Source organism: Macaca fascicularis, chromosome X (assembly GCF_037993035.2).
Source record: "Macaca fascicularis isolate 582-1 chromosome X, T2T-MFA8v1.1".
Classification (NCBI taxonomy): Eukaryota; Metazoa; Chordata; class Mammalia; order Primates; family Cercopithecidae; genus Macaca; species Macaca fascicularis.
In genome coordinates, this window is record NC_088395.1 from 15,252,843 (window position 1) to 15,276,418 (window position 23,576).

At 39.9% G+C, this 23,576-nt stretch overlaps 1 protein-coding gene across 4 annotated transcripts in view; it reads right to left on the reverse strand.

Moving 5' to 3' along the window:
• Window positions 1-23,576, reverse strand: part of PIR (pirin) — a 110,737-nt gene that overhangs the window by 60,626 nt on the left and 26,535 nt on the right. For all 4 annotated transcript variants that reach the window (XM_005593029.4, XM_005593028.4, XM_074029061.1 and 1 more), the window contains exons 4-5: window positions 14,694-14,777; window positions 9,759-9,965 (exon numbers count right to left, since the gene is read on the reverse strand). In XM_005593029.4, coding sequence (XP_005593086.1) covers window positions 9,759-9,965; window positions 14,694-14,777 — 291 coding nt within the window. The remainder of the gene's footprint in view (window positions 1-9,758; window positions 9,966-14,693; window positions 14,778-23,576) is intronic.

A 23,576-nucleotide genomic window follows, 5' to 3' on the forward strand; every position in this document is an offset into this window, starting at 1 on the left:
ATCTAGACCAGGGGTGGCCAAGATGGAATCCCTGGGCCACACTGGAAGAAGAATTGTCTTGGGCCACACATGAAATACACTAACACAAGTGATAGCTGATGAGCTAAAAGAAAAGAAAAATCACAAACAAAAATCTCACAATGTTTTAAGAAAGTTTACAAATTTGTGTTGGGCCATATTCAAAGCTGTCCAGAGCCATGAGTTGAATAAGACTCACAAGTTATTCAAATAATGAGGTTATTCAAATAACCCTAACGAGTTGATCTAGACATCCCACCCTTCTTTGCCAGGTCAGTTTTCTCCTTTAGACTTAGGCCTGCTTTTCTTGGACCTCCAGATTGGGCTGAGCCTCCTCCTCTGCTTTCCCATTAGCCTGCCATGATTTCTAGTGTGCTGACTCACCACAGTATACTCATGCTATCAGTTTGTATGTCTGTCCCTTCAATTGCATCCATCCAGCCCCCTGATTTTTTCACCTTTTCTCCTTCATACCTCTATAGGGTCTTGCATGCAGCTGGTCCTTAGTAAATGTTTGCTGAACTCAACTGAACTATAGTATCAGTTACCTCATTTCATTTTACTAAGCCAAAGGAATAGTGAACAGCCCCTGGATCTGTAATGGATGGCAAAAAAAAAAAAAAAAAAGATTCCCTGTGATTTTTATGACAGAACATGCTATTCCTTTAATTGTTACTATCAATGATTTAGAGCTCATTTGAGTTGAAATGTCTAAATACTTCGCTATCTTGGAGTACCTATACCTGTCCACAGGAGTAGAATTCTTTTTCAAAACAGATTTATTGAGATATAATTTACATACTATAAACTTCTACTGCTTCCAGTAATCAGAATTTTATCTGAACCTGAATTTGCTCAACACATTTGAGTGTGAGCTTGATCAAATTATTCAAAAGCTACATGATCCAAAGGATTTCTGCTTTGGTCAAAATAAAGTACTGTGTTTGCAGCTATCAACAGCATAGTTTTATATATGCTGATATCAGTTTTTTCTTTTTTTTTTTTTTTTTTTTTTTGAGACAGAGTTTCACTCTGTCGCCCAGGGCCCAGGCTGGAGTGCAGTGGCGCGATCTCAGTTCACTGCAAGCTCTGTCTCCCGGGTTCACGCCATTCTTCTGCCTCAGCCTCCAGAGTAGCTGGGACTACAGGCGCCCACCACCACGCCTGGCTAATTTTGTTTTTGCATTTTTAGTAGAGATGAGGTTTCACCACGTTAGCCAGGATGGTCTCGATCTCCTGACCTCGTGATCTGCCTGCCTTGGCCTCCCAAAGGGCTGGGATTACAGGCGTGAGCCACCAAGCCCGGCCGCTGATACCAGTTTTTAAAATACTGACATCCACTTCATTTATATCCACAAGAGCTCAGTTTTTAATGCAACACGCAAGAGTCTCAAGACAGCTCTCTGAAGCTGTCCTGCATTTTTTTCTGTGGTTAGAAAAAATATGTAATGTGTTCCTGGGAAAAGACGTACTATATCCTAAATGGACAAGTCTTGATGGCCATGGAAGTGATTACAATAATATACTAAAGTGACCACTAGCCTTTATTGAAGTTGACACCTTGGTGTTTTTAATAGCTTTTATTATGCTCTTAGTCTAAATTTCCCTGCTAAGTTACAATCCTGATCACTAGGGCCAACAAAGTATGAATGGCACAGGGTGTTACTTCTGGTTTAAAAGTGCACCTATCCATTCTTCATTCACTGGAAGGGGAGGGCTTGTCGCCACGACTGGAATGTACTTCTTAGGGATTAGGTCAGCAGGGACATCGTGAATGAATAAGAACATCTGGCACCCTTTGTACACACCAAGAATGGTATTTCTGGGGTGAGTGGGCTGCCCTGGGCAAGAGCGAGCTTTTGTCCAGCTGATTTGAGCAGATCCTGGCCACTGTTTATTTGCACATTCCTAACTGCAAATGAAGTGCCAACTATGGCTGCCTACCATGAGACAAGTTCTTTGAAGTTGCTGGGTACATTTCTTTGGTGTCTTCCTATTTACTAAACAAGACTAACAGACCTAATTGTGCCTATTCTCAACAGTGAATCCAAGCCAAGTTTTGCACTTGTCTGTGGAATGTTGCTGATCATCTGCTGAGGCTACATGGCCTGTGGCAGGCACATCCCATAGAATAAACTGCTTCATGAAACCTGAGATGAGATGGACTGCATATAGCATGCTTGGGAGGCCACTGCACCTTAACCTCATGCCCTGCTATTTAAAACCTTGTGAGAGAAGGATGCAAGAATATGCATACAACAAATATTGGCCTTAGGCAAAATCCAGAAGTAGACAGACTTGGGTTTTTCTCCATCCCCATATTTTGCATCATTTCCTTCCTCTTGCCCTGCCACAACTCCACAAGTATGTGGTTGCCTATGCAGCCTGCATCAGGATGCCTAAATAGGTACTGCACTCTTACTATCCAAGTCTTTATACAAGCCATTACAAGACGTGATCCCTGCCCAATCTTTCTTTTCTTTCCCTTGCTCCATCCACACAAGCAGAATTGATTCTCCCTATTCTGGAGTATCATGAGATTTCCACATACTGCTGTTTTCGTGTTTCCTGTGTCACATTATACTACTGTTGTTTGCTGGTTTCTCTCCCAAGCTAGACTGTGAGCATTTTTGAGGACAGTGGTTGTATCTTATTCACATTGTATCTCCAGGGAACTGCATGATGTACACACAGCAGGTGCCTAATAGGAATTAAGGAGAAATGGGACATGTAAATTAAATGCCATCAGCCCCAAAATCTCAAGAGTTATGAAGATGGAATGGCTGTGTTGATCTTGGCAAAAGTTGAAATGCTTGCTGGCCAGGACAGCTGAGAAGGCTGCACCAAAGAGAGGGGACCTGGGTTGGACCTTGGTGCACAGAAGCAAGGAGATGAAGATGGGGAAATCCTCAACCCCTTTTTTCTACAGTATTTTGCAGAAAATGTTCTGCTTCCTCCCTTGCCCTGTGTCAAAATGAGACCAGGAAGCTCTCTGATTCATGTGGATACTTCCTTTACTTTCTCCCCCTATCTATCCATTAAAATATAGTTATAGAATGTCTTAAAAGGGGAATTTCACCAGAACTCATTAGGGTGATTGTGAATTTCTTAGGTGGAACTTTTTAAAGCACTTCTCATAGCATTTAATTAAACATGAACCATAAAATAATCAATGGAAATAATCAGTGGAGAATGGAGTTGTTATCAGAAAGAAACATATATTGCACCATCAAAAATCTTGGACTCCAAAAATGATCAAATCATATTGTTTCCAGAAACTGCCTCAAAGAAATAATGGCCATCCACTGTTTTAAAATGTCCATTTAATGTTGAATTTAACAATGAATATTACAGTATTTTTCTTAGCTCTTTTATATTTGTATCCATTTTTCTTGTACTGAAAATCTTGATTCCTATAAACATTAACAAATTTACTAATTTGTTTTATTTCATAATACACATTAACTTGTTATGAAATTATAAAACCAACACTAACAACAAAAACTATGGAGTAAAGTTTAAAATATTTTTTGCTGTTCTCTTTGTCTTTAGAATATATCCCACTCAAATGTACAGCCAGGAAATCATGTTTAAAAGCCCTTCAAATTAATGTTTTCTCTGTGTGGTTATGTTGCCAGTATCTTTGCACCAATTTTAGCTTCTTCACTTGTTTCTATTTGTTTTTGATTTTAAGACTTGTTTCTTTTTTCTTTTCTGGTTTAACTTGATATTTTAAATATGTAAGCATTTCTATCTTTCAAAAGTAAAAATTAAAAGACATACTGAAAGAAGTTTCAGGTCCATCCTTATCCCTGCTACCCTCACCCCAAAGGGAACATTTGTGAAATATCCAGTTTTTAAATCTATCACAGAGCGCTCTGATTTATAAATACAATAAATTAAAGGAGAGGTCTTTGGGAGGGAGAATTCCTTCCCGAGCAAGTGTTGTTTTCCCTTTGCTTGCTCTCTGGGACAACTGGAGCCTGTTGACTCAAGCTCCGTATGTCAGAAACCCCGTGCCCCTCTCATACTCTCTGCCATTAGGAGAATATCTGTGATTTTTTTTTTTTTTAGCTAGATCCATGAACTTGCTGGAATATTTCAAAGGCAAAAAAAGTGTGTGTGTATATGTTACCTGTTTCCACAATATAATAGTTTTTTTTTTTTAATGCTACTCCGAAATAATGTTCTCCTGAGCCTGAGAAGAAAAGAGCAGCCTCCTATGGGAAGATCCTAACTCTCTCCACATCACACAGTGGACAGAAGCAAATGCAGGAAGGCAGGTGAGGGAGGAGCTCCTTAAATGTGCCCAATATAATCAAAGAAGTCAAATTTCCCCTGAAAATGTTCTGAGTTTACAAAGATGCAAAAATGTTTTAAGTTTACCTTCCAGTATTCTGATTGCCCAAAACCCACTGCCATTTGCATGTGCTATAAAAGTAATTCCCTAAAAGCCACATAAAATATATTTTTAATCAAGGTAAGGTAGAAGGAATACTGACAAAATTGCATTTTGGTGATAAAGTGTTTCAAATAACATCCAGCCCCTAAAAGTTTCTTGGATGGAAGCAACACCTGGAAAATGTCCTGGGCAGCTATTTCTCTCTAGTTCTGGTACAGGAAAAATCATGTGTGTGCACCAGTGGCTTGCTGTAGCCAGGAGACTCCATCAGCCCTCCAAATCACAGGGGATTATTATAGGCTTGATTATAAATTACTTGTCAACCCACAACCAACAGACGCTGATTAGTGGGCAGGTTGCTTGTTGACTAGGAAAGAATTGCCCGAGGGACATGGGGTCTTCCAATGCTTGTAGAGCTAAACCGGCAAGGGAGGGGAGATACCCACAAGAAATGCCTAGAAAGCTGGTAAGTATATCCACTATTCTGGAGCTCAAGCCATGCCCTGAAAAGCCACATGGAGGAAGCTAAAGCAGATAAGACACCTGCCTGTGGACTCCCAAGGGGAACCACAAGCCTCTGAACCTCTGTTCACCATTATTATCACTGCTTGAAGAAACCTGCAAGAACAATTTGGGTCCTGCAAAAGAGTCCACATTTAAAGGAAAAAAAAAAAAAAGATCAATCTGGTTTTTATTTCCTTACTTCCTAATCCCTTAAATAGCTTACTTTATTTTAACATATAGTTTAGCTAATTTTATTGTTCTCTTAACTTTTTAGCAAGCTCATTTTAAGCTTATTTCACTCATTCCTAATCCCTATATTGTCTATCTTCTTACTACTTTACCTTCATTTCTTATTCCAGCATCCATGTATATTTTAATGATTTCATTTACTCATTTGAAAATATTTATTGATCATCTTTTATGTCTCAGGCATTGTTTCTGGTGCTAAGTGCACAGTGGTACGATCTGAGTGAATTACATGAGATGTTTAGCAGGCATTTTTGAAAATTAATTTTTTTTAAATTTGGTTATCATCCAACACATGAATATACAGACTGACCATCAGAAGAAAGATTCTTTTGGTTACATTTGCAGGCCACATGAAAACTGCCCAAAGATTTTTGTACGGAAGTGAAAAGAGCAACCACTTATACAGGGCTTACTCTGCACCAGTTCTAAGTACTTTACAAGTAATAGCCAACCTAATTCTCCCAGCAACCCTCTGAGCTGGGTCATTATAATCTTCTCCATTTTACAGATGAGAACACTGAGGCACAGCAATCTTAAGTGACTTCTTCAGAGTGAGTCATTGGTGAGCTGGCCTTGAACCAAGGCCATCTGGTTCCAGATTGCCTTTCTCTAACCCCAGTGGGGCTGAGGCCTCCTCAAGGTTTGGTTCTGACAACAGAATTTAGAGTAGCAGGAGGCAAGTAGAGGCGTGTTTTTGGAAAAAGAATTGTGTCCCAAAGAGAGCTGGCAATAAATATTGCTGATTGGTTGTCTGATAAAGATGGAATGGGGTTTGGAGAATTTCATACTTTCATGAAATAAACATGTGATTGTGACCTTCCAAAAGTGACAGGAACTATTCAAACTATGCCATTTTAACCTTTTCTCCCTGTTCAGTCTTCACTTTTGACCATGCTGTCCTGGCAGAATCTTGTTCTGCTTTGGCTTTCCAAGCGTTGAATAAATGCTCAGACACATACAACCTGCGAAACAGGCATACAGCTACCCTTGGTAGTATCAAAAAAAGTTTTGTTGCTCATAAAAGCAACAGTATCTTATACAAACCCCCCACACACACCTTTTTTGTGGATGTCTGGACTGAGGTCCAGAAAAGCTAAATAAGATTTGCCAAAATCCACAGTACCAGATCATTTGACATCTTCTATAGGAGCTTAATCAAATGATTTCTCAAGATGGGTAAACTCCTGTGTCTTGGATCCCATGCCCATTATGCATGTTCGAAAGAGTGGTCCCCAGACCACAGTATCGGCATCACCTGGGAGACTGTTAGAAATGTAGACTCTTAGACCCCACCTCAGATGTGCTGAATCAGAGTCTACATTTTATCAAGACCCTCAGGTAATTCACATGAATATTAAAGTTGAAATGATCGCTAATTCCATTTTCTAGATATTTTAGTTGTGGAGATGGAAGTTGTTGATTCTGTATTGGTTGTAAATACATTAATCTCTTGAAATATATATTCTCAGCCTCACCTTGTCATTTAACTTAAAATTATCTTCCTGATGCAAAACAATCTTCAGTTTCTTTTTATGGTAGGTCTAGACCTTTGAAGACCCAGTCATTCCTTGTTGATCAGATATTAAGGCTTCAGATGTGCACAACGATGTTTCTTGTGAGACCCACAAAGAAATGGCCAGTTGCTCCCCATCTTTAAAATGACTCTTACTGGTGTCCTTTCTTGAGTGCAGGTTAATCACCTTTCCCAAATCACAGCAAATCCCTTTAGCTTAGATGGCAGACATAAATCTCAGCCCAGCTCCTGTTCAAGTTACCATAAATTAATCAAAATAATAACTGCCACTTACGTAGTGCTTACAATGTGTCTGGCACTATTCTGAGAGTTTAATGTATAAAAAGTCACTTAATCTTTGCAAAATACCCTATTTAATAGATGAGACACTGAGGTCCAGAGAAGTTAACTGGCTTGCCCAAAGCCACACAGCTAGTTCATGGTAAGGATTCTAACCTAGGCATTCTATCTCCAGAGTCCATGCTGGTAACCACTGCACCACGCTGCCTCCTGAAATCTAAATTAATGCTGCCCATAGTTCCAAGAGGCGTTATTATTAAAATTCACTCATAAGAAGGACTGATCATTTACTTAGGAGAATATAATTCACTTCAGAGATTTTACTCAACAAAAAGAAATAACAGAAGCTGGCAGACACTAAGACATTATTTTACAAAGTTAAAACATTACCTCTGGTCTCTTATCCTTGGCTGTGATTACAAGACCACACGGTCTGCTGCTTGAAAGTGCTTTACTGGCTCCAACCTTAAATTGCCTTACAATTTCTGTAAATGAGAAGTAGTTGTAAACTCTAAGGATTCGTGATATCACTGGCTTTGCTAATCTACTAAATCACTGGTCTGATTTCTCTTTTGAACTGCCAACAGTTCGACTCTTTTTCTAAATCAAATCTTATGGACAATTACAATATATGAAATTGGGCAAAGTCTTGTGCTTTGGTTGAAACAGAGGGGGGCTTCTTGCCCTCTACTATCCATCTCAGTATCCCCTAAAGGCATGTCCCTAAAACCTTAGAGTCCTGGAAACAGGGAAGGAAAATACCATGTGAGATGCAGTGAGCAGCTTCATATCTGTATTAATTCAGCTCCCTTTAGACCGCTCTGCCTGACACTATACCCAACAATATCTTTTGCTGCTACACCAGGAAGTCCTCACAGGATCTTAACCCTCTTCTGCAGAGCTCAAGGGAAGGAAACTCTTCACAAACAGCTGAAAAGGGCACTCACTGACCAATGCTCGGCAAAACAGAAACGAGTCACAGAAACACAACAAAGGGTTTTTTCCAATGGCAAAGTATGGTATTCAATTACTTTTGTTTGCATTAGAAACACAAAACAAAACAATCCATATACCTAGGCAGGGTAGAGGTAAAAAAAAAACAAAAACAAAAACAGTAAAACTTTGGTTATAGTTCAGGAAATACAAAAACTGGTAAGTCCCAACCAATAACCATGACCAATCGTTTTTTTGTTTTTTTGAGATAGAGTCTCGTTCCATCGCCCAGGCTGGAGTGCAGTGGCCTGATCTGGGCTCACTGCAAGCTCCGCCTCCCGGGTTTACGCCATTCTCCTGCCTCAGCCTTCCGAGTAGCTGGGACTACAGGCGCCTGCCACCAAGCCGGCTAATTTTTTGTATTTTTAGTAGAGACGGGGTTTCACTGTGTTAGCCAGGATGGTCTCAATCTCCTGACCTCATGATCCGCCCGTCTCGGCCTCCCAAAGTGCTGGGATTACAGGCGTGAGCCACTGCGCCCGGCCAACTATGACCAATCTGTTAACCATCCCATGCATCCCATTGAGTGGTTGGTTAGTAGCCACTGCCAAGCCATTAACCCTGATGGTGCACATCAAAAAAATAAAATTTACAGAAGTTAGTTTTAAATAGTTTTAAGTGCTGGTTGTGCACTGGGAGAATGGCAGAGGAACTCCCATTATCTTGATTCACTCAGTGCCAGGTTCCATGTGTAGTATCCGACGTCAGGACTTCTCCCAGATCCCTTCAGATCCCTTTTAACCCTTTCTGTGCCTCCACCTCAAAGTTAATGGCTATAACTAATGACCATTGGGTAAGGGAGCATGAAAGCCCAGCTCCGTTGCCAGGGATGGGCTCAGACATCTCTGAGGCACGTTGATCCTCCAAAGTGTCTTGCAGGATCAAGGTAAAGCCACCCTCTTCAGGACTTTGCCTGAGATGGCAGCCTTGCTTCACTTCCTCCCCCAATTTGTCCTGATTCCTTTTACTGTTCTCCTAGGAACACTTACTCAAAAATCACTTGCATGGGAATCTTCATCTCAGGGTCTGCTTCTGGGAAACCCCACCTCAGAGAGTACACTACCCAGCTTGCCACTACCTCAAATTGGTGGGTGTGAGGAATCTTATCCTCCCCAGAAGCAGTTCTGGTGTGCAATTAACATGGCGTTTGCCCCACCCCTTTCCTCCCACAAATATATCCATAATCTTTAGCCTAAATTGATTTATTCGATCAAAAAGGTGAGACTATAAACCCAAATAGTATAAAGTTCCAGTTGAAAAGAATGTACAGGGCATGTCATGTATGGGTTAGACAAACTGTCAAGTTAAAATTTAAAAATAAACTTTCTGCAATGTAGTAGTGTGCTTTCCTTACATTACTAAGTTAAGCATAAGTAATTGACATAAATCTTTGTGAAGGGGAGTTTGGTCTTGCTTTTTGGTTGTTTCTTAAAGGTAGCAACCTTGCTGTACTGAGGAGCTACAATTTAAAGCATAAAGCTGCACTATAAGTGAAAGGAATTAGGCTAAATCAGCACACACATGAAGACATACTTTGAAAATTGCTCTTGACCAAACTATATATGAGCTTGCTTTCTTGTAATTTTCCTAACTCTATGGGTTTGTATGCAGCAAAAATTTCTGAGTTTTCTTAGGTTGCACTTACTCTGACACCTATGATTCAAGTCCATCCCATGGGACATGAATTTTGGTAAACTTAGTGAGAGCTGACAACCCAGAAGGGGCCAGCCTTATGTCACTGCATGCCTCAGGTTAAATAGACACAACAGCCTGGCTTACCTTTATTCCCAGAGCTTCTCCAGAAATGACAGCAACTGTCACACCATCCCTACTGGGTTTAGGGATTTCTTCACTTTTCAGTTCCTGGTACTGAGGCTCCACCATCTTCTCTGAGCTCCTCAAATTAACCCACAGTTGTAGGCCATGGGCTGGCTCCTCTGAGCAAGGCATCTCGGCGTGCAGAATGCCCCGGCCTGCAGTCATCCACTGCAAACACCAAACCAACAAGAAGGAAATGTAACCAAGCTCCTAATAAGTCTACAGGTGGAACAATTAAAACACCATCACGCAGTGAGGCGTCTTACAGGTGCTGCTATCAGAGCCCCTGGGCATTGAGAGGAATAATAAACATCAGTGACAATTGCTGGGGCCCTTTCCAGTTTTGCAAATGCTTCCTGTGCTTCCTCACTTGAAATCAACACATCGGAACTGAAATTCCCACAAATGGAAGAATCCTGTCTTTGACATCCCTGAGTCTTAGATTAAGCTCTAAGACGGGGAGTTGCAGGAAGATAGTATACTGGGCTGTGTTCTCAGGAGATACAACTTAAGAAGTGAAAAAAGCAGGATTTGGCAGGGGGAGAAGCCGACCAGCAATGCAGTTACTACAGAGGCTTTAGCCAATCCAACAGGGAGCTCTGGAGTTGAGATGAACCTTCAGAATTGTCCCAGCTGGAGACAATGTGACCCAAGTTTTTACATCCCCACATCAGCAAACCATTGACTGTGGGCCATCCCCAAGTAGAAAGCAGGACAGTTCCTAGGGAGGGAAGCAGCTGTGAGCCATCAGCAGCCAGTGTTCCCAGACATTGGAGGATAAGTATGTGGGCCTAAAAATACATTTGGAGGTCCCCAGTATCCACTATACTGTGGGTGGTTAACTTGTGTCTGTACTTGCTCACTTCCAGTAACGGAACCCTCGCTACTTGGAGAAACAATTATTGCCTCCACTGTTGTGCAGATTCTTCCAGTGTTTGTTAATATCTTTATTAAGAGCAGATTAGACACCAGCCCCAAAGCCTAAATCTTGGAATCTGGAGATGAAGGTATGAACATCATAGATGCACTTCCTATCTTAGTTTGAGTTCTCCCACAGAAGTTCCTGAGACAAAGACATGTGCAGGTTGTTTATTTGGAAAGTGATGCAGAAAGCACAAGTGAGAGAGTAGGGAAGAGTGAGGCAAGGGAGAAAGCCAAAAAGAGTTGTTAATGAAAAGGTTACATCTGTGGACATCTGGAATTCAATCCCACTGGGAACCATATATGTGCTTTCAAATTGTTGCATGGAGAAGAGGGGAAGCTAGGGTATTTAGACTCCAATTCCCATCCTTCACTGACCAAGAGTTCCCATGGGAGTGTTAAATCACTGACACATATGGTCTGCCCAATACGTGGGCTGGAGAAAGCCCTCAGACAGAGTAGCAGCACTTGAGATGGTGCTGTACACATATGGGGACCATCGCCACCTGAACTCACAGTTGGGCCAAGGGGCTATGAGGCAGGCCATCAACAGCATCTTCCACACAGCCGTCGTCGGGGGAATAATCCTTAAACAAACAATGTCATGCATCATTATTGCCATTATAATTGTGCTTGGCACTTCAAAGAATGACAGGGTTCTGTGAGCACATGAAATGTCCTGCTCAGTTCAAGGCAGCTTATCTGAGGGTGCAATCTTCAGGCTGAGATCCAAACAAGGAGTAAGAATTAGCCAGGGGAAGGGGAACAGGAAGAGGATTCCACGGAGAGATAACAGCATGTGAAAAAGACTCTGAGGCAAGAATGAGCATTATTAGTTGAAGGATCTGAAAGGAGGCCAATGCACACTTTAAAGATCTTTTTTCTTCTATGAAGTCTAGATTTCCCTCTACTCCCATTTGAAAAGGCTTGTTAAACCTTCTAATGTAGGAGTTGGCAAACCACAGCCTGGGGGCCCAATCTAACCTGCCACCTGTTTCTGTAAAGGTTTATTGGCACCTGGTCATACCCATTCATTAACATACGGTCTATGTCTGCTTTCACGCTGCAGTGACAGAATCTGGTAGCGGCAGCAGAGACCATATGGCCCCCAAAGCTCATTTGCCCTTTATAGAAAAAATTTGTTGACCCTGCGCTAATGCAGTATAAAGTATACCTAAACACCTTCTTATGCTGCATTTCTTCTGTCTAATGATAGCTATTGGTGCCCCTCAAAGACATCTTCCCATTTTTAAGCATTTTCCTTTTCCCTTAAAAGTTCATTTCTTTATATTTTCAATGCCGTGGTTATCCTTTTTAGATATGAGCTAGTTTGGTAATACTTTACTTAAAATGGCCTATATATGGGATCTGGAAGGGGAGAATGGGGTTCTCTTTCCATCCTCATCATTTACTAGCTCTGAGGTCATGGGTATCTGTTTTTAAAAACATCTTTAAATCCCCATTTCCTCATTTTTAAAAATGAGATGAGAATAATATTATACTTCTTTTTGCTAGGCACAGTGGCTCATGCCTGTAACCTAAGCACTTTGGGAGGCCAAGGCAGGTGGATTGCTTGAGCCTAGGAGTTTGAGACCAGCTTGGACAACATAACGAGACCCCATCTCTACAAAAATAATAGAATTAGCCAGGTGTGGTGTTGTGCACCTGTGGTCCCACCGACTAGGGAGGCTAAGGTGGAAGGATCGCTTGAGCTGGGGAGGTCGAGGCTGCAGTGAACCGTGAATGCACCACTGCACTACGGCCTGAGCAACAGAGTGAGGCCCTGTCTCAAAATGATAATAATAATAATACTTATCGCAAAGACATCATGCATATGAAAACTCTGAATAAACTGAAAGACACTATGCAATCATCATCCTAATCAATGTGAAGTTATAGTGGTAGAAAAAGTGTTGACCAGTGTCTCACATGTATGGCTGCTAGGCAGCTCCATGGTGCAGATGGCGGAGGTCACCACTTCCATGAACAGGACATTTCCAGTCATCGTATCTAGCTTTGTAAGCGGTCTTCATTTCGTTTTCTGCTCCAGTAAGAGGTCACTATTGACTTTTTGCCATGACTTTGGTTTTGTTTTGTCTTTAAATTTCACTTTCATTGAAATCTTATGATTCAAATATGTGAATTTATCATCCCTCAAAACATATATATATAAAATCCCAGAAAGTACCTGGTATAGAGTTCTGACTTACAAAACTGGCAAACATGACCCAAGTATTTTGGGGCATTTTAACTGTAACGTATCTCAGACAAGACTAGGATGATGGAGGGCTCAAGGTCATTGTCTTAAGTAATAACACCTAACCCTGCAAATGAGTTGGAAGATAAATAATACATTATCTCAAATGCAGCAGAGTGGTCTAGAAAGATGAGGACTGAAACAATCACTGAATTTGGCAATTGGGACATCACAAGTGACCATTATCTGAATAGCTTCAGTAAAGATTTGGAAGGGGCTACTGAGAGGCCAAATCTGATTTCAGTAAGTGCAAAATGAATGAAAGATAAGGAAGTTGGGATATCATTCCTGATTACTTTTATTATTATTATTATTATTATACTTTCAGTTCTAGGGTACATGTGCACAACGTGCAGGTTTGTTACATATGTATACATGTGCCATGTTGGTGTGCTGCACCCATTAACTCGTCATTTACATTAGGTATATCTCCTAATGCCATCCCTCCCCCTTCCCCCTCCCCACAAAAGACCCCGGTGTGTGATGTTCCCCTTCCTGTGTCCAAGTGATCTCATTGTTCAATTCCCACCTATGAGTGAGAACATGCGGTGTTTGGTTTTCTGTTCTTGCGATAGTTTGCTGAGAATGATGGTTTCCAGCTGCATCCATGTCCCTACAAAGGACACGAAATCATCCTTTTTTATGGCTGCATAGTATTCCATGGTGTATATGTGCCACATTTTCTTAATCCAGTCTGTCACTGATGGACATTTGGGTTGATTCCAAGTCTTTGCTATTGTGAATGGTGCAGCAATAAACATACGTGTGCATGTGTCTTTATAGCAGCATGATTTATAATCCTTTGGGTATATCCCCAGTAATGGGATGTACCCAATGGTAATGGGTAATGGGATGGCTGGGTCCAATGGTATTTCTAGTTCTAGATCCTTGAGGAATCGCCACACTGTTTTCCACAATGGTTGAACTAGTTTACAGTCCCACCAACAGTGTAAAAGTGTTCCTATTTCTCCACATCCTCTCCAGCACCTGTTGTTTCCTGACTTTTTAATGATCGCCATTCTAACTGGTGTGAGATGGTATCTCATTGTGGTTTGATTTGCATTTCTCTGATGGCAAGTGATGATGAGCATTTTTTCATGTGTCTGTTGGCTGTATGAATGTCTTTTTTTGAGAAATGTCTGTTCATATCCTTTGCCCACTTTTTGATGGGGTTGTTTGTTTTTTTTCCTTGTAAATTTGTTTGCATTCTTTGTAGGTTCTGGATATTAGCCCTTTGTCAGATGAGTAGATTGCAAAAATGTTCTCCCATTCTGTAGGTTGCCTGTTCACTCTGATGGTAGTTTCTTTTGCTGTGCAGAGGCTCTTTAGTTTAATTAGATCCCATTTGTCCATTTTGGCTTTTGTTGCCGTTGCTTTTGGTGTTTTAGACATGGAATCTTTGCCCATGCCTATGTCCTGAATGGTATAACCTAGGTTTTCTTCTAGGGTTTTTATGGTTTTAGGTCTAACATTTGAGAAATATAAGAAAAAGACTAGGTGGGAACTAAAAAGTGATTGAGGGGTCAAGGAAAGTGTGAAAGAAGAATATAAGAGACCTGTGTGGTTTCCAGGCTGAGTAAAAGAATCTCTAGAAAGGGAGAAGTCAAGAATATAACAGAGAGAGTGTGGAAAGGGTGAATGTACTGGAAGTGGGCAGGATCAAGCATGTGCACTCAAAAACTACTAAACCACCAGCAATTCCTTGTCCTTGGCCATACCTGCAAATCTCCTGGGTTCATTTGACCAGTGTGTCCACAGAAGTCTTCATGGGCCATGCTGCCCCCTTCCAGGAGGTAGGATACCTTTGAAAAACAAACAGGAAAAAAAGTAGATCCTTTGCCTATTTTTAAATTGGGTTATTATTTAATTATTCCCACTGACTTGTATGAGTTCCTTGTATATTTTGGAACTTAATCCCTTATTGGATAATATGGTTTGCAAACATTTTCTCCCATTCTGTGAGTTGCCTTTTCATTTAAAAAAAAAAATAGGCAAATGAATAGACAATTTTCCAAGGAAGACATACAAATGGCCAACAGGTATATGAAAAGGTAGTCAACATCATCAGAAAAAATGCAAATGAAAGGTACAATGAGACGTTATCTCACCTCTGTTAGGACAGCTGTTAACAAAAGGTCAAAAGAAAACAAGTGTTGGTGAGGGTGTGGAGAAAAGGGCATCCTTATACATTGCTGGTGGGATGGTAAATTAGTATAGACATTATAGAAAAGAATATGGAGGTGCTTCAAAAGATGAAAAATAGATTTCCTATGCAACACAGCAATCTCATCCTGGGTATATATCCAAACAAAATAAAATAACTATCTCAAAGAGTTGTTTTATACTCCCATGTTCATTGCAGCATTATTCGTAATAGCCAAGATATGGAAATAACTAGAGTATCTGTTGACCAATAAATAGATAATGTGATATATATACCCAATGGAGTACTATTAAGCCTTAAAAAAGAAGGAAATATTGCAATTTTCAGCAACACGGATGAACCTGGAGGATATTATGCTAAGCGAAATAAGCTAGACACAGAGGGACAAATACTGCATGATCTCACATAAACAGAGTAGAAGGATAGCTACCAGGGGTCAGGACGTAGGAACATGGGAAGATGTTGAGTAAAGGGTACAAACTTGTGGTGACAAGATGAATATGTTCTGAAGACCTAAATCACAGCATAGTGACTAGAATTAATAGTAAGTATTGTAAACTTAAAATTTCCTAAGAGAGTAATCCTCTGTGCTCTCACCATAAAAATAGGTAACTATGTGAGGTAATGGATACCTTAGCTTGATTGTGGTAATCATTCCACAATGTATACATACATCAAATCATCACATTGTACACCTTGAATATAAACAATTTTTATTTGTCAACCATACCTCAATAAAGCTCAAAAAAAACGAAAAAGAAAAAGTAGGTATTGGGTAGCTGTGAAGATGTGTTTGCTTTTTCCACAGAAAATTTGTTGAGAAAAGTGTCAGGAGCAACTAAGTGGAGTAAACTGAGAGAAAGAATCTCTGTGACCGGGCCACATTAGCCATAAAATGTCTTTGAGAGAATTCCACCTAGGTGCCCCTTCCTCCTGGCAGATGCATCCCTGAACCTGCCAGAGCTCACAGCTGAGTGAAAAGAGCCACCACTCACCCCTTCAGCCCAGCAGATGATGGCCCTGGCATGGTGGGCCCTGGAGATCAGGGTGAAAGAGAGACAGCTCCTGTTGAACCAGCAGGGTCCCTGTTACCAAGGCTTGTTCACACAGGTGTGTGGGATGACATATGTGAGGTCTCCACACCTTCGCCAAAAAGCTGCCTCAGGAAATCCAAAGGAAACGTATTTCTGACACCAAGCACACAAACTCGCTAGGTGCTCAATAAATGTTTCTAAAATACGTTAAATGAATTCATATAAATTAAAGTCAACTTTTCCAGGGACATGTCTATACTAAATCTAAAAGTGGAAAGAAATTCTATGCTGCCCAATAGAGTAGCCACTAGCAACACGTAGCTATTTAAATTTAAATTAATTAAAATTAAATAAAATTGGCTGGGTGTGGTGGCTCACGTCTGTAATTCCAGCACTTTGGGAGGCCAAGATGGGCCGATCGCCTGAGGTTAGGAGTTCAAGACCAGCCTGGATAACACGGTGAAAGCCCGTCTCTACTAAAACTACAAAAAAATTAGCCGGGTGTGGTGGCAGGTGCCTGTAATCCCAGCTACTAGGGAGGCTGAGGCAGGAGAATCACTTCAACTCGGGAGGCAGAGGTTGCAGTGAGCCGAGACCATACCATTGCACTCCAGCCTGGGCAACAAGAGTGAGACTTCATCTCAAAACAAAACAAAACAAAACAAAACAAAACAAAACAAAACAAAAACAAAAATTTTAAAAAATTAATTTAAAATTCAGCACCTCAGGTGCACCTGCCACATTTTGGGTGCTCAAAAGCCCCATCCGGCTAATGGCTATCATATTGGATAGTGCAGATTATAGAACATTTCCATCTTTACAGAAAATTCCATTTGATAGCACAGATTTAGATAGAATGAATTTGAAAAGCAGTAGTCAACTATGGTAGGCATTTTGTGTACATAGAAAAACCTTCCCAGGACTTTCTGCAATCACAGTACCTTTTGGTAGAACAAGAATCGCATCAACTCTAAAAAGCAGAAGAAAATTAAACCCTTCTTATTTCATTATTCTACTAAAGGGAAAAATCAAGCAACTCTAAACTTCTCATTTTAAGGCTATTGTGATTACTCTAGCAAATAAAGATTAAAAGATACCAAATAATTAGTAAGAATTTAAAATGACCTCAGGAACATGGTAACATTGTTATTTGAAATATATAATTTAGCACTTAAAGCGTAAAATGTTGTGTGTCAGGACATGGGCTCTTTTTGTATAATCTATTTGGATTCGACATCCATTTTGTATGCATTTGGGAAATTTATCTGTAACTCCTTCAAGAAATACCAATCAGCCTAAACAGTTCTGAAAGGCATGTGCAAAACCATGTTTATCTGCAAAACACATGTGGCTCCCCAACTTAAGCTTAAGGGCGACAAGTTCTAACATTTACATTATCATTACTGGATGAATTTTTGTATATTAGCTATCTCAATGTTTTCTTTAAAACTTAATGTGTTTATCCTTCTTAATCTTGGATACTTTACTTCAAAATTTTATTAACTATTATTAAATGAGTGAACCAGAAAATGTAGTCTCTGACTAAAATCCCAACATATTTTGTAATTACGTAGCCAGACCTAATTTTCACTCAAATATATTCAACCAAATAAACCAATTTAAATCAGTACTTAAAAAGAATAAGCAATGCTTTTTACCAACAAATCCCTAAATCCACGATAAACAACAGAGTGGAAATATTATAAGATTTAAAGAAGAAAGAAAAACAAAAAATGCCCAGGAGGCAAGAGAAAATATTTATGAAGTTCTCAGCATATACATCAGATATTGCTGTTTTACACAAACAAAATTGTTATTTCCTCCTCTATACAAGCACTCATCGAATATGTCAAAGCCAGATTGTTTTTGTAGTCTATGTTTTTGCTTTATCCTAAGGCATAAAAAGTAGACCTAACTAGTCTTTTTTTATATGAAAATTCAAAAGGTTGTTTTAAAAAAATCATAAACGGCAATGGTTATTATTCTACCCTACACATTTGTATATCTGACATAATCATAAGATATCCATTCAAATATATAAAAGCTATGATACAATAATTTTAAAATAATATATTGAGAAGGTAAGTGCACCAACAACATTCATTGAACAAATGCTCACTGAAGTCCTATAATGTTGTAGGTACTGTGTTGGGAGATAAAAAAGTGGAGAAGACAGATACGGTAATTGTCTTCATGAAGCTTATATTCTCATGAGGAAGATATACAGTAAGTAGGACTGGTAGATTTGAAAGTAGAAATTGAGTTTGTAGAGCCAAGCCCCCTCTCTTCCTCCTCTTGACAGTGAGCCCACCCACAGAAAGCAAATGCCCTCTTTCTCTCTCTGTCTCCGTGAGAGTGACTAGCACCTGTAGTGGTAGCCAACAGGGGTCTAGCACAGCTGGTGAGATCTGAGTAAGTCTGCCTTATTTCCAGGTGCAGTATTCAGAGGCCCACCTGCCTGCAGATATAAGTTACCTTCTCCAATATCAGCTTTATCCGAAATAAAGGTATTTTTGTCTGCCATCTTTCTTACTCCTTCATCTTCTCAATTGGTTGAGAATTCAGGCTGGGAGAACAAGTTAGTATTTATAATGCCTCCTAATACCTAAACTAAAAGCCATAAAAGCCTTGCTACTGTCATGTTGTTGACGTTTTATATTGCAGATTTATAATAAACTCACCTCTTCCTGAACTAACTTTACTGAATGCCAGTTCTTGAATCAAAATATTTATAGAGCACGTAATACAGTGCAAATCAGGGCTGGCTGACACAAGGATTCTCCACGTTTCATCCTGCAGAACAATATCATTGAGGTATACTGTGAACAGAATAGCCTAGGCAGGGCCTTTACCCCAGCAGGCCATAGGCAGATGGCTACAAAAATTAGAGGTTCTAGGTTTGAAGTCTAAAACCCCCATCTGGGAACTTGCTATAGTAATGGCAACAATGCGACATTGGCACAGGGATAGAAGAGACCCATTTGTATGCGAAATTAATATATGAGAGTAGCAATTTCAAATCAGTGGGGCAAGGATGTATTTCCCAGTGAACGATGTTGGAACAAATGACCATATGAAAAGACAGTAATCCCCCACTACATACAAAAACATGTTCCAAATAGATGAAGGATTTAAATGCAAATAGTATACTTCTGAGATTTAAATCGAAGGAGACAAAAAAAATACAAGATTTTCTGCACAATTCTATTCTCTGCAATATTTACTGTAATAGCAAAAGACAGGGACATTCTGGATGATAGGTTAATAAGTAACACAACTAAATTACAGTGTAGCCATATAAGAGAATACTATGCAATTGTTAAAAAGTGATATAGATCTTTATTTATTGACACGGAAAAAAATGAAATATTATTTAATTGAAAAAGCAGGTTACAGAACAGCAATTCTATTTAAAGGGGACAAATAAAACAATGTATTTAAATGGACTCATTTAAATAAAACTATCCAGTTGTGTTAGTATGGATGGAGGTGCCTGGATGAACATACATCACAGTGTGAACAGTGGTCATCTCCAGATAGTAGAATTTCAGATATGTTTCTTTCCATTTTTCTGATAGTTTGAATTTTCTGTAATAATTAATTGGCTTTTATACAATGAAAGCAACATTTTTATTTTGGAAAAAACAAAGATGCTGCCACTAATCAGTGGATGAAAGTAAGTGGTATAGTTTATTTTACATAGATGCTGATGACTATCTTGTTCCCTGCTTAAGTGAACTGGGGCTGGATAGAAAGGCAGTGAGACACAAGGGGAAACACTGAGAATCAGAAGGGTAACTCCACATTACATGTAGGACAATGCAGCTCCGACTTTAACACGTGCTACTGTGTGGGAAGACCTGCATTTTTTATAGACAGCGTTTATGTCAGAATAGAAATAAAGCATTTAGGATCTAATACAAAGCTTAAAAATTTAAGGGGACAAACAAAAGCTTCCAGATTTCAAACCATCAGGCAAACTACAAGGGGTGGTGTCTAGAATTGCTTTGCTTTTCCTGCTGCACATGCATTTTTAATTAAAATAATTGCATGAGAAAGGCAATCTCCATTCTGTTTGGGCTGAAGCTCCCTTTTGGGCTCTCAAAGGAGTCCCTTTCAAATCATATTCTTTTCCATCCCCAAATATTTTTCAATTATCCAAGCCTAAGGGCTTTCAGGTTGCTAACCATCTAAAAATATGTCAAGCAACTTTAAAAAGTAAAGTATGACTCATTTAAGGATGAAAATCTAAGTGGACATCAAGATTTTTTTTTCCAAATTTGATTTTAGGAAGCAATTTCAACACTTTTCTAAAAAGATTCAGGAAACAGTTATCCCCCCTTTCCTCTACTTTTGCAGTGTGGATGTTCCTTTCGCTGGTTATACAATTAAACCTCGTTGCTCCCATCCTAAATATCATAAAATCTGAATTAGAGAAGTCTGGTCAATGAAGTTTTATTGAATACAAAATGCCTTTTACTACTTAAAGCAAAAAACATACTTTCAGTCTTTGGGGAAAAAAATCAGAAACCAAGGAAACCACTGACCTTTTACTTATTATAACCTTTTATTTGTTTTTTTTTGCTAAGTAGTATAAATGCTAGACTGAGACTTTACATATAAATTAATGTCTGTAGAGGATTTTTTAAAAAACTGAAGCAGTACTTCTGAGAGTTGACACAATCCAGATGATTTTTTAGGGTATTACATAATCACAAACACCTGGAGAATTGCCGTGGGTGGCTGACGAATTGTGAGTGTTATGTTTAAACTCAAGAGTTGCATGTGTGTAATTAAGTAAGAAATTTGTAATCTGAAACAGGTGTTTTCTTAAAGCACTTGATGTGCTTCTTGGTCCCGCTTCCTCTTTTCCTCCTTCTAATTCTTTCCGTGGGTCTTTACTAAATATTTTTTGCTTCCTTGTCAGTTCTTGTTTCCTTGTGTGTTTGTGTTTGGGGGCAGAAGGACAAAATACACAATAGGGATGAAAGAAAAGTGTCACTTGCCATGTGAAGTTTAGGAAAGGTGCACCTCAAGGAACTATACATTAATTCTGAAGAATTACAAAGCAAGGGAGAATATAGTTTGCTCTTTCTGGCTGGTATTTAGAAGGCAGAGTCTGAGTACCTCATTCAGTGTTTGGGAATAAGATGCAAGACCTCTTCGTTAAATGTTTATATTATAGGGAAAACTACGGTTTCCTTTAATTTCCATTTGCTTTAAAATAGTGGCTTTTTTTTTTTTTTTTTTTTTTTGTCTACTAGTGGCTTGGTAGGAAAAAGAGAAAAACAAAACAAAACACGAGTTGAGGTCATGGCTGATGAGAGATGCCAGCAAGGAACATATTGCATAATAGAAGCTGCTAACTGGTCTTCAAGGATATTTGAATCCATACAATTAAGGACTCAAGTTATTTTATAAAAATGTTTTCATGACATGAGTAGAAACCTGGAAAATCACCCCACTAAATTGACTCACCCAATCCCAACCCCGCATACGCACCTTCACAAGTTCCAAAAGGTGGTTTTAACAAAAAGGAAAAGATAACCAACACAGTTCAAGTATTCAGCCAGTGGACAAACCCAAGTATTTTAAAGCTCTACCAGGTCCTGCCTTACATGTCCCTGCCACTACCCTGCAGAAGCACCAGTGCTTCAGAGACTCCCGCCACTCTGCCCCCTGCAGGTGTGGCCCTGTCTCCAAAAACTACTCGGGCTTTGTGGCTCTGGTGCAAACCTCGGGTTTGCCATTTACCCGGTTTGGTATGCAGGGTGAACTCCCTTCACTTCTTGGAGGCTCAGTCTCCTCATGTACAGAATAGACCTGGGAGGTGAGGTCTCCGAGTGTGGTAAGCAGTAAGTGAGTAATGTGTGCAAAGCACCTGGCCCATAACAGGTGATGAGTAAGTTCTAGAGTTGGCACAGCCACCACAGCTCCGTGGGGCAGAGATCCCATTTGTGGATCTTCATTCATGCTTCTTGGAATAGTTCCCCCCACCCCCTCCAATAGTCTCACCGTTCACCTCCTCGCTTCACTCAAGCCTCTGTTCAAATGTTACTGCCTAAGAAAGGCCATCTCCAACCAGCCCATCTGGTCTAATTTATCAACCAATTCTTTATCCTCCTACCATGGTTTGTTTCTTCTTCCTAGCTTTTTCACTATGGGACACTATATTATGTAATTATTTGTTATTCATTTATTGTCCGTCTTCATTAAGAGAATGTAAGCCCCATGAAGGCAGGGACTTTTTTAACTTACTTCTTTAACTTAGCTACAATGGTGCCTAGCATACAGCTGGCACTGAAGATTTGTTCAATTAAGGAATGAATTGATCAATCAATAGATGGATGGATGGATGAATAGCATCTTATATTTGCATAGCATTTCAGCATTTACAAAGCATCTGATCCTGGAAATATGCGATCACCTATACATTATTGATGAAAACATCGTGGCTTAGTGAGATTAAGGTTACAGTTAATAATAGCAGAACAAGGATCTAAACCAACATTTTCTGTCCCTGAGAATAAAACTACTTTCACTCCCCCACCCCCATGCTGCCTCACAAATGCTGACGGCATATTGCCAGTAACGTACGTGCTGGGAGCACAGGGCTTGTTTCAGAGGAGAAATCCCATGACAATTGCAGTAGGAGCCAGAACTGCAAGGATTTCACACAGGTAACAAGAGGACTTTGCCAACTTCAGTGGCTTCAGGCAAACTGGCTATTTCAGGCAAAGAAAGGGTTCTACTGCTAATATACACAAAGCTGAAAATAGGCCTCATGATTTCTGAGTGAAGGGAGGAGGTTTATGGACGATCCCAAAGCTACAGGATCCTGAGATGAGGCGATCATGAAATCCTTCTTTGGTGTGGATATCAGAGTTCTACCTAACATCTAACTACAAAGAGAAGAACAACTGACTTATTTGTCTCTTACTTTTTTATGTTGTTCCCATTCTCAAGTCTCCCAAACCTATTTTTTTCTTTCACTCTGATTAACATTTCTGACACAGACATCAGGGTTCTATGATAATCATATTCCCAAACCTAACTACTCAAGAGAGCTGAATTACAAACTCCCTGCGAAACTTCCAGCTGCTTCTAGGACCCCAGGACCAGGAATGTCCCTTTTCATTCAAACTCAGATCAGGAATAAATGTTTTGGGATATCTCTTCAGACAAGCTACGCCTGGGTCTCCATGTCATCAGCAGCCCAACTTCTTAACTGGCACCACCTACATCTGGCAAAATGGTGCTCAAGATGTTCATTTCCATTGTTTTAATTCCCACGTTATACTGAAGGGGCCTGAAGGGAATGGTTTGCTAACTTCTATGACTACCCAAATGTCCACGTACAAAAGTGTTCTCTCTGTACCTAAGGGAGAAAACGGGTAGTCAGA